Source organism: Ciconia boyciana, chromosome 2 (genome assembly GCF_034638445.1).
Source record: "Ciconia boyciana chromosome 2, ASM3463844v1, whole genome shotgun sequence".
In the NCBI taxonomy this organism is placed as follows: domain Eukaryota; kingdom Metazoa; phylum Chordata; class Aves; order Ciconiiformes; family Ciconiidae; genus Ciconia; species Ciconia boyciana.
In genome coordinates this window covers 62,354,546-62,372,554 of record NC_132935.1, presented here as the reverse complement: position 1 = coordinate 62,372,554, position 18,009 = coordinate 62,354,546, and the positions used below count along the sequence as shown (strand labels likewise).

General features: G+C 36.4%; 1 protein-coding gene across 1 annotated transcript in view; it reads right to left on the bottom strand.

Moving 5' to 3' along the window:
- The window catches only part of DOK6 (docking protein 6), a 263,651-nt gene that overhangs the window by 47,862 nt on the left and 197,780 nt on the right, over positions 1-18,009 (bottom strand). The window contains exon 7 of the mRNA XM_072851317.1: positions 5,076-5,193. Within this exon, the coding sequence (XP_072707418.1) occupies positions 5,076-5,193 (118 nt within the window). The remainder of the gene's footprint in view (positions 1-5,075; positions 5,194-18,009) is intronic.

Here is an 18,009-nt window from a genome sequence, read left to right as displayed (position 1 = left end):
AGATTAGATGGGGAAATGGATTCTGTACTCTGTTGCTGGGCATATGAACAAACAATGGAAATGCCAAAATGACGAATGTCTTCCAATTCATTTTACATACTTTAATTTGCAGAAAACTGCAGAAGCCCACATCAGAAATTCCTGCAGGGTTAGCCTAAGGAGGATTGCAAAGGATGATTCAAACCCTTCTAAATATTTAGCAACTCGAATATTCTCTCATTATTTTTAATGACATATCAGACCTTCTACTTTGAAAAGGCTGGAAACTTATGTAGCTGGGAGAAATCATTTGTGTATGACTTTGTCTCCCTTTTACATACAAAACCTTTTAGCTGAATGGGTTAACACTACATGTTATCCTACTTAAAATATATTCAAAACCAAGAAAAGAGTGAGCTCTCACCTAACACGGCCAAATGACAAGGGGCAATGCAGGCTTGCCTACTGAAGCCAAAGAGGAGCCAGAGTTTCCCTCTGTTTTGATTTGCAAAACCAGATTTATGTTTCTTGCATCTCTAGTACGAAATACAAAAGATAATTCTATTTCAACAACAAAATTCCTACAGACTTGATCGAGGCCAGTTTTTATTTCTGTCTGGTTTTGTTTTTGACATGTACTTACAAGGTTAAGTGATGCTTCCAGCTTAAGTCCTGTCTTACTGAAGACCATAGTTTTATTTCTCAAAGTTCCTCACTAAGTTTAAAAATGTGACTCTAGCTCTTAGCAGGCATCTTAGTATTTTTCAGTGTAATTTAATTACTTTGTTATGGGTTTATAACAAAATGTGGCAAGCATTTGTGACAGAGCAAATAAGCATTTGTGATAAGCAAATTGTGATAAGTAATTTACCGTGGAAAAAAAGCATTAGAGTTCTCTTTAAGGGAAAGACATTGAATTTGTTACTGGTGTAATTCTTATACAAATATACATTACTTCACATGAGTACTCTCATAGAAATGAATAGGATTCCTTATGTGGGTAGGTGTTCATCACTTTGAGTATGGATAGCAAAAACAAAGTCCAAATATGGAATACAAACTAGACTCAAACACAACAGGGGTGATTGAGAGCGATTCTTAATTTTGAATTTCTTGGAGAAAGGCCAGACTGTAATTAGATTTTCTGATCATAATTTCCTCAGGGATTTCAATAACTGCAATACAAAAAGCTGATGCAGGTTTCCATACCAAAATTTTATTTGGCCCTATTTGTTTAATAATATACAAACTGATTGTGTTTAAAATTTGTACTATCCAAATTCTCCAGAGCAAGAACTACAACACTAAATTTCAGCTAGCTGAAAATTCAGTCTGCAATCCTTTTTTTGTCCTAAGCAAATTTAAACCCCTGAATACAAAATTTAAAAAAATATCATGTATTAATGCTATCTATTATCTTTTGCTGTGTTAAAAGACAGGTGCTTTGTTCGTCAATTTTAGTATCTTGTGACACAGTGCTAAATCTTATGCCAGATAGTAACAATAAACAATGGGTTATGAGGATATATACAGGATTTTTTTTCATGCTTACACGGCTCTTGTATTTTTCTCCTTCTTAATCATGATTTTGGTTCACAAGGTTACTCTTGGCTTGTAATTTTTGTGGTTTTGTAAATCTTGATGTATAGGAGAGCATAACATAGCAATGAATGTTTATCTTCTGTTGGGCTCGAATTCTTTATAGAGTTGTCTATTACTCATGAAAATGTGCAACTCATTTAAGTCTTCCTCATGTATGCACAAAAAATGGTGTATAAGGTTTTTTTTTTTTTTTTTCTCTGTTACTTAAACTATTTTATGATAAAAAAATCTGTAAGGACACGATTTCATTTTTGAATTATAATTAAAAGCAAGATCTGGATTATCAATATGTACACTTCAGAAAGAGACATTGTGATTTGTAAAGCCATGGGTATCAATTGGGATTTTAAGTGAAATCATTCCAACACAGAAGTTTAGACTGGAATTTAACCTGATGGCTGTAAAAACTTCGTGCTGTTTTCTGGTACGGCAGCAATTCCCTTTTTCTTTTTATTGTGCAGCGCTGGGGCTTGCCACATTCCTGATGTCACGTCAGATGGAGAGGAGAGGCAATGCACAGTGCTGAAAGGGCACCACTGTGTCAGCTAATGAGGCTCCACACCATAACCTCTACAGCGGCTGCAGATCACAGATGGAAACTGTCAGACCTGCAGCACTGTACTGTACAATTTGGAGTGAATACTGGTAGTGATGTGCTGCCACTGGTAAGAGCCAACCCCCAAGTTGTTCCTCTTGACAAGATTAATTAGACAGCTAAATTAATACTTTTGTCTTAGCAGTGCAATCAAGAACTGAAAGAGTGCAAGGAAGACACAAATGGAAGAAAAGCTGTATAAAGAGAGAAACCAGCCTCACCTCATTTTAGGATATTTTGTGCAACCTCTGTTCCTTTAGCACTATTATTCTGTGTTTTAATCTTTTCAGGTCTTTACATGTAAGTGTTTTCATGGGCAGATGGAGGATGATAAACCCAATACTCATTTATTGAATTGCCTACTCTCATCTGAAATGTAGCCTTTAAAAAAAAAAAAAAAGAACCACAACCCCCCCCAACCTTCTTACTCTACAGAATATTCATTATCAGATCAACTCACACTACTAATTAAGTTAAATTTGACTGCTAAATAACTCCCGAAGAGCCAATTTATCTAAGGTAGTATGAGCACATATTCATTTCTCCTTATACATCACCAGCTGTTATTAATTAAATTCTAGTTACTTCAGACTGCAAGTTTGAAATAATTGCCACTATGGAAACACTTTTACACTGTACTTAACAGTGAGTTCACCTGTTACTTTACTGATATTGATAGTAATCTGAATATAGGTAGACACCACTCTAGTTATTTCATTTTAGAGTTTGTGAGATATTCAGAGGAATGTGGGGAATTTTCAAATTTGTTTCTTGAATGTAAAAAGCTTTATCATAAATACACATGAAGTGCAGAACTGAGTTTGATGGATTATTCTCTAAAGAAAATGTCCCTCTCCAAAGGTGTAATATACCTTTGCAAGCTCAGAGGAAATCACAGCGGCAGCAAGTGATTTTTCCCTCTGTAACAGCTCCTCTCAGCTGGCTGCTGTACTAAGGTGAGGGTTGAAGTGATGCTCACAATCTGCTTCCTAACTACCCACCTTCCACCCACATCTGTGAAGCATCTGTGGGCTGATGCTTTGACAACTGGTAGGTCTCTGCTGTGCAAAGACTATCAGCATGAACAGGTATTAGGAAGGAAAGGTGTACTTTGCGCTCCCTTCAGCTTCTGTACAAATACACTGCATTTAATTAGTTATTGCAGCAGAAAGTTCAAAGAGATCTACATTACACATATCAATAATATTCTTGCATGTAAAAGTTTTGCAACCAGAGGGAGGCAAAATTTTCCTCTGGATGCATTTCTTAGCCCACTGGTAAAACTGAAGTAGTCTCTCCTGAAATCAACTACTCCTTCTCAAGTTTCAGTCATGATAGTACAGGTAAGAGAAATGAAAATCTTAAGTTCTGAAATATTTATTAGTGCCAGGTTTCAGTGGAAGTGTGAATAAAATCTGCATACTTCCAAAAAGTAAAATTTTTGCATTTTTAATAATACACTTCCAATATGTTGCGTCCTGCAAAGCTAGTTGGTATAGATATTAAACTATTACTTGATATATCAAGTTTTGCTTTCCTTTATTGCAAAGGCCATTTATAAGAAACAAAAGATTGCAGAGAATTAACAATGTTCCATACATTTATCTCACTTCATGTATATCATAATACGTTTACTATCTTTTTGCCAAAGGAAAGATCCATCAAGAACATAAGAAGAGGAACTCTAACATCTCTACAAATAAACTTTTTTTTTTTTTTGCATTCTTATTGTGTTCGTGAAAAAATATCAGTGATGTGATGAATATTTTTAAGGTGATCTACAAGAACAACTTTTTTCACAAACAGCTTCTGGAAGGTTATTTTCTTTTTTCCATTATTGCTATTTAACTGTAAGACTATAACCATGATTAGAAATTCACTTTGTCTTTGTTGTATGGGGCATGACAGAAAACAAATGTTGTACCCTTTAGTGAGTCACCCACTGAATTCACAGCTCACCTGCTGATTTTAATTTATGTGATAATTTACAAAACAAAACACCATGTCTTTCCTATATATACTACATTTCACTTATTTTCATGAAAATGTGTACTGTGTTTTCTTGCATTGGGTACTCTTGTGTGCGAGCAGTTGCTAACTTCCTATCTAAATATAAATTGCTTATGCAAACGGATTATTAAGAGATAAGTGAAGTGAAATCCTTAAGCCCTTTCCAAGTAATACAGAGGAATATGTTTATGATAGGTTGTTATTTCTTAAAAATGAAAACAATACTATTAACCAAGGTCTACATTTTAAATGTAACAATAATTTCAGTTTTCTAAAAGATAAAAATCAATTTCAGCTTATGAGCAGTGAATCATCATCGTCGTCATCAAGTTATGTTAATTATAGCATTTAAAGTCTTAAGCAGAAACTTAGAATCTAAACATATGAAAGAGAACTGGAGACAGAAAAAGATGATATGTATATACAGAAGGCCTGTAAGTTAGTCAAATCAACAGTTCATATATATGATTCACCAAGCAAATTCACCAAGAATAGCTTTTATTCCTAGAATTATTTTGTTTTAATCTTGCAACTCATATAGCCACTTTATGTAGATTTAATTGGGCACCCTGAGTTTGCCCAAATACATACATAATCTTATTGGAAGAAAATACTAGAACAACCTGACATTCATTAGCTACTGAGAAGCTACATTGAGCCAAATTGTCCAGCTTTATGTAGTGATTCTGGGAATAATTTTCAGCATTAGTTTACAAAATGACTAAAAGAAACCTGTTTCATGTAAATTTGGGAATCCTGCTGAGGTTCCTGACAATTGATAAAATGAAATGAAGAGAAAACAACCAGTGCAAATAAAAAGCAATTTGCGTGAATTCTGGTCAAATGGAAAGAAGCTAATGGACATGGCATTTACTTATAAGGAACTTGCCTTGTAAACTGTAGATTTCTCCAACGCTGTTCTGCCGAGTGATATGATGCCAATATGCACTACGAGGAAGTGAGATCGACTTGGATAATGTCATGGGTTCAGACAGACTGGTCTGGAGCTAAAAACCAAAGCAAACATAAATGGAAAATCACACATAACCATACTTGATAGATAATCTCAAAACTGTAAATTGAACTGATGTTGTTATGAAGATACTATTTCCTGAATTACCACAGGTTTTATACTATCATTTAAACTGTGTTGTAAGCGTCAGCACCGTGAATGCTCAGGAGAAAGCTGCAAAAGGGTATTTGGGTATATAGGTTTATTAGCACAGGTTAATATTAGGACATAGGAATATGTCCCTATTTATCTACAGCTATTCTTGTTGGTGCCAGGATTTCGTTATTTTTTTTCTTTAACTTTACAATAATGATGGATTAGCTTATGCCTGAAATCTTAAACCCCTTTACAATCACATTTCTTTTTGGTCATTTAACCTGCATATTGGATTGAATACTCAGAAAGATGCTAAGAGAGAATCTGAGCAGAGAATTCGCAATGAAGAGTCATTAATCTCCTAATTCTCCATTCAGGTGGAGGCATCTCATCACTAGTAGCAGGCCACAGCCTCAAGACCAAATTTTCTCAGTCTGGGGGACTTGATGTAACCGAAACTGTGAATTGCATGATAAGTGTCCATGTGTACAAGAGCTACGGCACAGAAACCTGACAGGAGACATGTAAACTTCTCAAAGAGAGCTCTGTCTCCAATGCACTATAGATGTGAGTGAAAGACAAGACTAGGCTATAGAAAAAAAAGAATCAGGGAGGATTGTTCATCCTGACCATCTCTTTGGATGTACCTGTATAACTTATGCTTTCTCTGTCTAGAAGAAAAGAGAGTGTATCTGCAAAATTTTTGTATCTCCGGCTTTACAGAATACAAAATGCTATCAGCAATTTACAGGTTCTAACAAATCACAATGATGCTGTGGTGCATGTAATTGCTTCAGGGGATGTCTGGAAGGATCAACAATGAAGGATCAATTATGTGTGAAGATTTAGAGTGGAAAAGCTCTTAATTTCAGGAGTGGTACCAGGATGGTGAGGGTGGTACTCTGAAGGGGTATGCCTAGAAACCCACATTTTCAGAGAGTCCAGCTACGGAGCAGAAGGTATTCAAGGTCTGGATCATTTACTGCAGGCTAATAATTAACTCCTAGGGATTACTCATTCAGAATCATAATGCCAAATTTAAAAAGCCATTTTTATCTGTAAAAACTCGTGTTATTCTGTAATAAAAAAACCCAACCTTTTAGAGACAGTATCCACCCAAAGATCTACAATTATTTAATTTTTTAGTATTAACACACACTGATGTGTGACAGATATTTTGCTTCTGATCAATCTATTGTAATTATTTCTGTTGTTGTTTTCTTGACAGTTGTCATCAAAATTACTCCCTGTCTACAGCTAATGTCTTTTCTGCCCATTTATAGCCAAATATTATATTTCATTTGTCAGTGGTGCAGATCATCACTGGAAGCTATTTGATATGAAGTAAAGAGCTTGCAGAAACATTTCCTCCATTAAAAAAAGTTCAAAATCCTTATCACAGGAATTCTATTTTTAGGGAGACTTGAGAATTTAAAGTTTATTGATACAAAGAATTTCCTTTATTGTGGAGATCAGGGCAATAACAAACCATCTAAGTTATTTTACCATGTTAGTATAGCAAGTGTAACAAGGGTAACTTTCTTGAGTAAGAAAAATAAATAAAATCATGTAACTTCAATACACAGATGACTTATTCATAATTTATTCACCCAAAAGGTAAATTATAGTCTTGAGGCAAAAGGCAAAATTTTTTATTAGTATGCATTCTGAAATAAATAATTCCAGTGAACGGAACCACTTTGACTATGGTTCATTATCTCAAAGCTAAATCCATGGACTGAATTGAAGTGGTTAAAGTTATCTAATTATTCCTGATCTGAGGTGATTAGTTCCTGCCTGATCTGACCAACACTGATGCAGAAAAACTTTATATGCACACATTAAAGCTTTGAAAGAATAAAAAACAAATCCATTCTCATTATAAATTAAGGTAAGAACTGCTCTAGTGCAGAAGATCGCATTGTGAGCATTCACAGTACTTTGTTTCCTCAGATTCTCTAATTAAAGAACAACTTCCAAGATGAAGCCAAGATGAAGCCAAGATGAAGCCAAGATGAAGAAAACAGGCATATAAACATCCATATAATAAATTGTTCATATACTGTTAAATAGCTTTTTGCTATATAAATTATTACAGATTAAACTAGAATTTAATGTACAGAGATCTGCTGTTTCATAATCCCTTTTTCCCAACTGTAAATGAACTTCTGGTAGTTAACAATGTTAAAAAAGAAAAACAAAACAAACAAACAATTTGTAAATCAGGGAAGATGAACAAGAACTGTTTACTTATTAAATAATTAGTGGCTCAGGCTTGACATTTCTGGTATTCCAGACCAGTTGAAGAGACCATTCTGGATAAGTTCAGAGACTTTGTCCTAGATACTCTTCCCTTTTGTCTTTTTACTATGCCTCAGAAAAAAATGACTGACTTCTCCTCTACCCTTTCCTGAATCAGCTAAATCAAACAGAGAACATTTCACTATGGAAAATCAAGTAAACGACTTTCTGTTTTTATTCTTTTCTTGAAACATGTAGACCATCAGTTTCTTGCACAGATATATTTCTGTCCTTAATTTAACATAAATATAACAATTCAAAAAATATATTTAAAAATTATTTCACCTATCTCCTTAAGAGTATTTACCACTTACAAAATTAAATCAATGTCTCTTGAGTATGGACCCCTTCTTAGGTAAGATGCCAATGTTCAGCTGTTGCTTCCAACACTGGCACGTTTTCCTCAGGAGCTGACAAAACAGGCTCAGATGCATTACCATCAACCGTACAGAAAGGGCCCATAACGGCAGAGGTAGCACACACAGAAGAAATACACACTTTGATCTGGGAATGAATTTGAGGTAATTCTGCCCCTCTACCCTGCTCTTGTGAGACCCCACCTGGAGTACTGCATCCAGCTCTGGAGTCCTCAGTTCAGGAAAGACACGGACCTGTTGGAGCGGGTCCAGAGGAGGGCCACAAAAATGAGCAGGGGAATGGAAGACCTCTCCTATGCGGACAGGTTGAGAGAGCTGGGGTTGTTCGGCCTGGAGGAAGACAAGGCTCTGGGAAGATCTTATCGCAGCTTTTCAATACTTAAAGAGGGCTTATAAGAAAGATGGGGACAGACTTTTTAATAGGGTCTGTAGCGATAGGGCAAGGGGTAATGGTTTTAAATTAAAAGATGGTAGATTCAGACTAGACATAAGGAAGAAATTTTTTACAATGAGGGCAGTGAAACACTGGCACAGGTTGCCCGGAAAGGTTGCAGAAGCCCCATCGCTGGAAACATTCAAGGCCAGGTTGGACAGGGCTCTGAGCAACCTGATCTAGTTGAAGATGTCCCTGCTTATTGCAAGACAGTTGGACTAGATGACCTTTAAGGGTCCCTTTCAACACAAACTATTCTATGATTTCACCGAAGGTTTTTTTGCAGTCTTGCATCTGTGAACTGACCTTAATCTTTGGTATCTAGGTATAGAAATATAGAGGAAAGTAAAAGCAGTACACCAAATTAAACATCTATAATATATTGATGTAGCATTAAATAAAACACGCATCTAGAATGATTTTGCTACAAATATTTCTCAGATCTGATGAGACTTCAGGAAATGAAAACATAATCCAGACTTTTTCTCCCAGCTTAAGAGGGAGAAAATGATGATGTAATTAGAACTTGGGTGAAAAGAAAAGTAGAAATGCATACCTCAAAACCACATCAACTCAGGGATTTTTTGGTGGGAATATAAAAAAAATCCATCACTGAAACTTTTTTGTTATCTGACATGAAATACCTAGTAGTTAAGTTTCCTACAGTTTCTTCCAGAGCCTTTCTTTGATGAGATACCTTTCACACAGTGAATGTTGCATTTCTTTCCTGTATCCAAATCCAATATCCAAATCCAAAATATCCCAAATATTAAGTTATATGAAGACTTTGCATTGCCAGCGACAACCTTACAATACTTAGAGGACTATTTGATTAAAATAGAAATTAAAAAAAAAAAATCTATTACTGTGTCACTGTAAGTAGTTCCCCATATTTTTCATTATTGTTCTTTCATGAGACAAGGCTTAAAGGCTAAATTTTCTTTTAATTCCCATAGGCCATCTCCATTTACTTAAATAGGTTTGTTAATCTGATATCAATAATGAATACAATTCCAAGAATGGAGCCTGTTAAATGTATTAGGGTTCTGAGCTTTGATCTGTTTAGCATATTATTCTCTCATTTTCTTTTTGCTTTAAAAAAGTCAAAACATTGAAGGTGACAGAAAATACATTTGGCTTGGGGAGAAGAACTGAACAATATACAGTTTGTTCCATTTTTTAGCATGCAATAAAGACAGTTTGTTTTTTACAGATATGCTCTGGAAATAGGTTAGTTTATTATGGATAAAAAAACCCAGCTCATTTCACATTCTCATCAGAGTTTTTATAAAAAGAGCAAGAGAACTAGGTCACAGAAGACTAACGAGAATTGTAGTCTGGAAATATGATTTAAATATCACTATTTAGATTTTTTTTCTTTATAACTCTAAAGAAGGTTGCTTTGTGTTGCAAGGTTCTGATGCCTTGAAGAGGAAGAGGGGTCAAGAAATATATTTCACTTCTCAAGTGTCCTTTAGCTCACAGTGGAATAGCACAGACTCATTTCGTTGGTATCCACATTGGCAAATTACTAGAGTTTAACGATCACACAATCTAGAAGGTAGCATCAGCTGATGTACCAGCTCAGCTACCAGCTGAGTTAGAAAAAAAAACAAGAGGGAAGAAGTATTCTTAAAAAAGAAAGAGTTTTCAGTAATGACCAAGAAAAAGGTGTCATGTTTGCCTTTTTTTCAAAAGCAGATACTATTGTCCCATGTTCAACTTGTGTACTATGACACATAGTCTTGTTGTATAAAAAGCAGTTCCCATTCACTTCTTTCAAGCAGATTATTCCTTCTTAAGCACAGTGTTTTGCTCATGTTTCTGTTGAATTTTATTCTGCTGTTCCAAACAATTTTTCCAACTTGTAATTTGAATTCTGTCTCTTCATTTATCCACTTCCATATTTTTTTATAACTGTAAGATCCAGGAGTCCAATAATTAGATTGTGCCTTGATCCAGAACTTCTGTGAAAACACTTAATGAGGCAGGATGGAGGATATATTCCTTTGAAAGTCCAATGAGAATATTCTTCCCTTTAGTGATGTCTTACTAATAATTACTCTCTGGTTACAATTTCCCCATAACCCTTTGTTCACAATCATTTAGCTTGCTTAGAAAATAGTCATGTGTTATTTGGACTGTGTTCATTACTTAAAGGTGCCTACTATTAATATAAGCACTTGTAAGTATCAGCATACTATTTATTTGCTATGCACTGCTTTATGTTTATTTTTACATCTTTATCCAGCTTGCTGTTCCTGACAGAATACACAATATTGGCAAAAAAACCACCAATATATGACCTCATAAGTCTTCTGAAAAGACTTATAGAAAAGCTAGCTGTGAAAGTAATTTCAGTGATTTCAGCCTTTATAATATATTTCTAGCATTTAGGTTTTCAGTAGCTATTCTAACCTTGTTATGACCTTTTAGAGAGTTTCTTAATCAATTATGGAGGAAAAAATCTCAAAATAATAACACCGCTTTGCAGTGCCAAGGTGGATGATGATTATTCTTTGGCGGTGAAATAATATTATGTATGAATAATAAAGCAATGGCAAAAGAAAAGCATTCTGAAGCAAGATTCAATGGGACTGACATTTTTTTTCTAATCTCCTTGGCCACACTATAAAGAGAGAATTGGGACATTTTGCTCCTTTTCTGGCAGAAGTGTGTTGGGTTTTTTTCTTTTTTTTTTTCTTTTCTCTGAAAGAAGCTCATAATAGATCACTTTGCTGTCTGACAAAATGGATTAATGTTGGGAGAAAAGTAGCTGGATTTTACAGTGCATTGGGATTATAGTTGTTGAACGTCAGTAGGGTGTGTGTCTTCACTGATATTCTGTCACAAAATTGTGTTTTTGTTACTTTCATGAAAGAAGTTTCCTGTCTATGGAAACTATACTAATTACTGTGAGGGCCGAAGGTCAGGTTCTTACACCTTTACAAGGCTTGAGCCATTGTATTATATATAGGCAGTATATGAAATACTTTATCCATTTTTCATTGCATAAGATTATTCACTAATAACCTGGGAGATGATGCTGACATGAACAGAGCTGAGGCTATTTCAAGCTTGACTATGCAGTAGATCTTAGTAGAAACAAACTTAGTTTGTTTTCTTAGTAGAAATTAAATGGTAGGAGTCTCTAACACATAGGAGAAATTGCTAGCAGGTTAAGCTAATTTCTTCAATAAGTACATATATATATGATAGAGAATCCAGTATCATACAGACATTATTTGCAGATAATGATTGTCTTTTCTGTTACCATAAAATGTGAGCTTTTATGAAAGAGAGGTGCTGGACGACATGAAGGAAAAGATTTTTTAGATAGATATTTGCTGACCTGAAAATACACAGCTTAGGGATAAGACTGTGTGGAACTATAAAATAATTTCTCTAAGCAGCATCACCCAGGGCAAAGTCTTCAGGTTTTAAAAGTAAAAATCTAGGATTTTCGAAGGTGCTCAACACTGATAAACTTGTTTAAAGGTATGGCTATTTCCAGATGAGAAAGGGGGAGGATCAGAGCAAAAAAACACATAAAACCAAACAGCAAAATCCAAAATAACACCACATCCCCACCTATTTTATTCAAATCAAAATGGAAATGAATCACAGCCCTAGAACAGTTCATCATGTTGACTCATGAATGCTTAAAGTGAAGGCAGGTGGCATAGAATGCACTGATATAGATCAGCTTAAACTCTAGGTTATTAGCTTAACCTTCAAAGATATGTTCTAGGGGTCATTCATCTGAAGCAGTTCATCACTGAAATGTTCGTTTATAGCTTTGTCTCATTTCAAACACAAGCAGTGAATTATGTGCATCATTATGAGTGTTTGCTAGTAGGTGATACAAAATACAAGTCAATGATGGGAGGCCTAGGAGGAGTTTTGGTCTTCACTAAATTAAGGAGTTAATAGTAGTCATTAGAGTACAGGAGATATTATTTGGTTTGCAAAAACATTTTGACAGGGAGATGTGCCTGAGGACAGGAGGAAAGCCAATGACACTGCTATCTTCAAGAAGGGCAAGAAGGACGACCCAGGGAACTACAGGCTGGTCAGCTTCACCTCGGTCCCTGGGAACATGATAGAGCAGCTAATCCTGGAAATAATTTCCAGGCACATGAAGGATAAGAAAGTCATCAGGATTAGTCAGCATAGATTCACCAAAAGGAAGACACGCTTGGTCAATCTGATATTCCTCTATGATGAAATGTCTGGCTTGGTAGATGAGGGGAGAGCAGTGGATACTGTCTACTTTGACTTCAGGAAGGCTTTTGACACTGTCTCCCATAAGATCCTAATGGAAAAGCTGATGAAGTGTGGGCTGCATGAGCAGCCTATTTCAGTGAGGTGGACTGAAAACTGGCTGAATGGATGGGCTGAGAGGGTGGTGATCAGTGGCATGAAATCTAGTTGGAGGCCAGTAACTAGCAGTATACTCCACGGGTCAATACTGGGTCCAGTCCTGTTCAACGTCTTCATTAATCATCTGCATAATGGGGCAGAGTGCACCCTCAGCAGATATACTTATGTTACAAAACTGGGAGGAGTGGCTGATATGCCAGAGGGTCGTGCTGCTGTTCAGAGGGACCTCAACAGGCTGAAGAAATGGGCTGACAGGAACTTCATGCAGTTCAACAAGGGGAAGTACAAACTCTTCCCCTGCACCTGGGGAGGAACAACCTCAGGCACCAGTACGTGCTGGGGGCCACCTAGATGGAAAGCAGCTTTTCAGAAAAGGACTTGGGCGTCCTGGTGGACACCAAGCTGAACATGAGCCAGCAAGAATGCCCTCATGGCAAAGGTGGCAACCAGTATCCTGGGCTGTATTAGGAAGACTCTTGCCAGCCGGTTGAGGCAATCTATCTTCTGAACAATGTAAAGATAAGTAAATTGGGGTGGGAAAGAACGAACTGAAATGCATCAGTTGGAGAGGTCAAAGAAAGAGACTGTCCACAAAGGCTGGTACGCTTCACCAGGAGTAAGTGTTTTCTGGGGCATTCAACCTGAAATTTATGGTATTCCAGAAGGTTCTTTCTCATGAGGTGTGTCAAGCCAAAGTTAAAAATAGTGAGGCTTGCCATCTGTGGCAACTTACAAAGTCTTGTCCTCCTTCCTTTGTCTGCTTTTTACTCTCCTTGCTTTGCTGGGTATCCTTCTCTCTGACAAAGCTACTTGTGTCTGACCTCAACCTGATATGCTTTGGAGAAGATTTCAAAGTATGTGAGTTTTTTCATGGTATTGCTTGCCAAAAGATATGACATACCTTAAAGAGGTATTTGGGACACTTGAAGTCCTCAATATTTTACTTGAGAGTATGGAAGGACAGCCTTTCTGACTTCATAGAAGATGATTTGGACAGTTTTAGAGCTGGTATGGTAAAAGTCATAGCATGAAAAAATGTCCCTCAGTGGAGAACAGACTTCAAAAACTCTCTCTAGTATGTGTCAAGAAAGGTGAAATAAGGATGAACTCAGAATGTCCCCAGTTGGGAGAACCTTATCTGAGTAAGTTCGGGGCTGAAAAATTGGAATTCTAAGGCTTACATATGTATTTTGGCAAAAAAATGCTAGAATCTGTATTAAGAGTGTTCACTGCACAGTTATGTGAGTTTCATTCTTTCTGATAAAGCAAATGCCTTGGACCTCACAAGCTTTCTTATGAAGTTTTTCTTCTATCATCTAAAACAGATCAGTAGTTTCCAGTTACACATATTTGTGGAAATCACATTTCCTTTAGCTACTTCATTTCAGTATATAGAAATTACTGGTACCAATGAACTTTAATAAAATGACAGGAAGACAATTTTCTGAATACTTGCTGAAACAATAATCATCAATAACCTTTCATGAGTATTCCTTATTAAGCTTATCAGCGCATGACTCTAGTATTCAGTAACACACATAGTCTTGCTGACGTCTACTGTCTGACATTTTCAGAAGTTAGTTTTATATGTCATACAAAGAAATTTCAATTAAAAAGAAAAAAATAGCAAACCCAGAACACATAAAAATTACTATCATGTAGTAAAGCCTTCTTAGATGACTCTTCGATACCTTCCAAAAGAACACATTTGCTTCCTTTTAACTAGTCACTTTTAAACTTTACAAATGAATCTTGAATCATACATACTGGGGCTAGTTATACATGTGTAATGCACATGAATGTACATGAACGTAAATTATTAAGTTTTAGCTTTGAAATATACTATGTTTTTGTAGGGGGGCTAAAAAAATATGCCTGTGCATATGAACACGCAAATGAACATATTAGTTTAATTTAAAGTAATTTATTCATATTTCACTTAATATTTACTTTAGTAGCTCCATTGCCTTTAGCGGGCTTTTACAGATTTAAAATCAACTGAGAAGCTGGTATATAAAAATAAAGGGCTATCTTTTCCACTCTGTGTGCTCTTATACATGGGGATCACATCATGATTGTGTACATAGATAGATACAGTCAGAGAATTCCTGACATTGCTCAGTTTTAAACTTGCAATCATTCAAAAGCAATGCACACACTTCTAAACAAATATATATAATGTATCTTTGGAAATATTTTTTGGGGTCCAGAAACAACTTAAATTGAGAGACAAGACTCTCCAAATCACAGTCCAAATTTCTTCATATAAAAGAAGCTAGTGAAATTTTTGCTTCCTTACTGATGCTACTTTACTAATGTAGCAAAAATAGCTGCAAATCAGGAACCCAATTTGGAGAGGGGGAAACAGAGAAGTGTTTGTAAATTGCTGTATCTTTCAACATACTTAATAAATCCTACAAATGGCAACCTTTCTCCATTTCATTTCATTTTCAGAGAATAACTCAGGTGGTTTTTTTCCGCTGGCAAAAGTTGCTTCCTGTAGTAGAGGTTGTAGATGCATGACCACATGCTGTATAAATCAAGCCTTTTGAAATCCATGGTTGCCATTTAACAGAACAATCCTTTGCCTCTGTGCTGGTAAGTTCCAGCTTCACGAAACAAAGGAAATAGAATTATACCTGTTGCCATGGAAATCTGCAACTCTATCACTTTTTTTCTTCATGTAATAGAAAATGTATGTAAAGGTGATCACTGAACAATATGTGGGAAACATTACAGAAATGCTATCATTTTACAAATGATTTTACGAAATCTCTCAGCTAGTAGCAATTGCAACTTTTGCCACTGTGTCTTACAAGGAAATGATTAAGAATAATAAAGAGACCACAAGTTCTTTCATTTTATAAACAAGAACCTATGCTGATTTGTCAATGGATTTTGAATCACAGACACTGTAGAGATATGCATTCAACAGCCAGCCATATGAATCCATATGAATCTTGCCTGGCAGTTACCTTTATGGAAATGGAATCTGACAGACTGAATATGTGATGAGACTAGCAGCTTTTACCCTGAGACAGTCATAAGTAACAAAGCGATGTATGCTTCTACCACAGCATGGAAAATCTTCATTAAGCCCTTTGCTGCTGAATACTGCAGAACTGAAAGATTTTTGAAAAACCTGTTCCTGCAGTTTAGAGGGGTCAGTACTCCAATACTTTTTAACATCTTCATCATCAACATGGGCAGTGGGACAGAATGCACCCTTAGCAAATTTGGGGATGACATCAAACTAGGGGGAGCAGTCAAATACCCATATGGGAGGGCTTCCATTCAGAGGGACCTCAGCAAAGCAGAGGAAAGGGCTGACAGAAATCTCATGAAGTTCAGCAATGACAGATGTTAATGCTGCAACTAGGTCAGGGCAACTCAGTGCATGAGTACAGCCTGGGGACTGACTTGCTAGGTAAAAGCTCTGCCAAAAGGACCTAGTAGTCGCTCTGGTGATAACATGAATGATCAGTGTACGTGTGCAGTGATGGAGGTTAACCACATAGTGGACCACGTTAGCAAAAGCATGACCATCGGAGGAAGTCACATTTCTCCACTGTTTGGCATTTGTGAAACCACATCTGGAAGTTCAGCTGTAATCACAGAGTCTTCAGGTTTGGGCCCTGGCACAAGAGAAATGTCAAACTGGAGAGAGCCTGGCAGAGAACTTCTAAGATGCAGAATATGAGCAGTGATGCTGGATTAAGTGTCTAATATTTATTCAGCATGAGAAAGAGAAGGCTAAGACGTATCTAACTCCAGTTTCTCTCTCTCTTCTTAAAGGTGTGTTGTAGAGAAGACTGTTACCAGAGATGCACAGTGAAAGGGCAAGGGGCAACAGTCACAGGCTGTGCCAAGGGAAATTCGAGACAGCTTTAAGGAAAAATTCTTCACAATGAGAGCAGCCCAGCACTGGAATGGGTGCCCATAATCTACATCCTTGGAGGTATTCAAAACTTGACTAGACCCTGGGTAACATGACCTAGTTTAGATGCAATCCCTGCTTTGAACAGAAGATTAGGTGAGCTGACCACCAGCAGTCCCTTCCAATGCCAATTTTTCTGATCCTGTAGTCAATGGGTTTGAAAATCTGAGAGCTAATGAGATGTGTTGTGCCAGTGCACTAACCTGACATAGTTTTGCTTACTGTAGTAGCTGCACATCTTTATACAATATAGCTACTGTAGTAAGTGAAATAATGTCAAATCAACAGTACAGGGTCTGTACTGTCTGTACTACTGTCTTACATTTCTCCTGAACCAGATTCCTGCACAGCTGATAAACAAAAACTGTTAGCATGGCTGGCATCATATGGGATATCAGTAACATAAGAACAACAACCCAAGGCTGAGAGAAAAAAGGAACATAAACAACCCCTATCCAGACAGACTTTGAGATTAATACATGTCAAAAGACAGCTTGTACTTGGAAAAGTGCCCTGGCACTTTTTAGATTTATCTAAAAAATTTTTTAGATACTAAATATCTGTTGTCTTCAGTCTAAACATAATCAGAGAAATTATTATAAATAATTTTCATGTTAGAAAATCTGTCATCTTTATAAAAAGGACTGGAAGCAGAGAAAAAAAGCAAAATGAAGACAAAGGGTGAACTTCACCTAATTTTTGTCCTACCAACAGGTACCTGATGAGCCAAAGCAGAAAAAGCACAGGAGGGATTTACAGAGTAACTTTAGGACTATTATGAGAGTTTTTGATCCCCTCTCAGATTATTACTTTTTATGATTCTCCTATTCTCTGAAAAGCACTGTGCCCCTCTGTAAATCATTGATAAAGATGTTTCTTATTAATCAGAGACAAAGCCTTAACTATTCCCTTGGGTGATACAAAGAACTCCTGAACAGAGTTGCTAAAACAGAGGAAGGCCTTGCTTGACAGGAGACACAGAATGATATTATAGTTCAAAAGACTGATGAAAACCATGTGAAAAATAACTTTTTCAGAAGTTAATTCTTCTGTGAATAAGTAGTTGACTATGATTCAGGATTTGTTTTGTTGTTTTGTTGCTGTGCTATTCCCAGTGTACAGCTGATTACTCTATGACCTTGGGTAATTCATACACAGCTGAATTTGGCCTTAATCTTTCTGTGCCTCATTTTATTCATTAGTATAATTATTATAATAATACCTGTCTCCTGAGAGCACTGGGTGGCTTCATCAGCTATTATTTTTGCTAATAATAATAGGAGC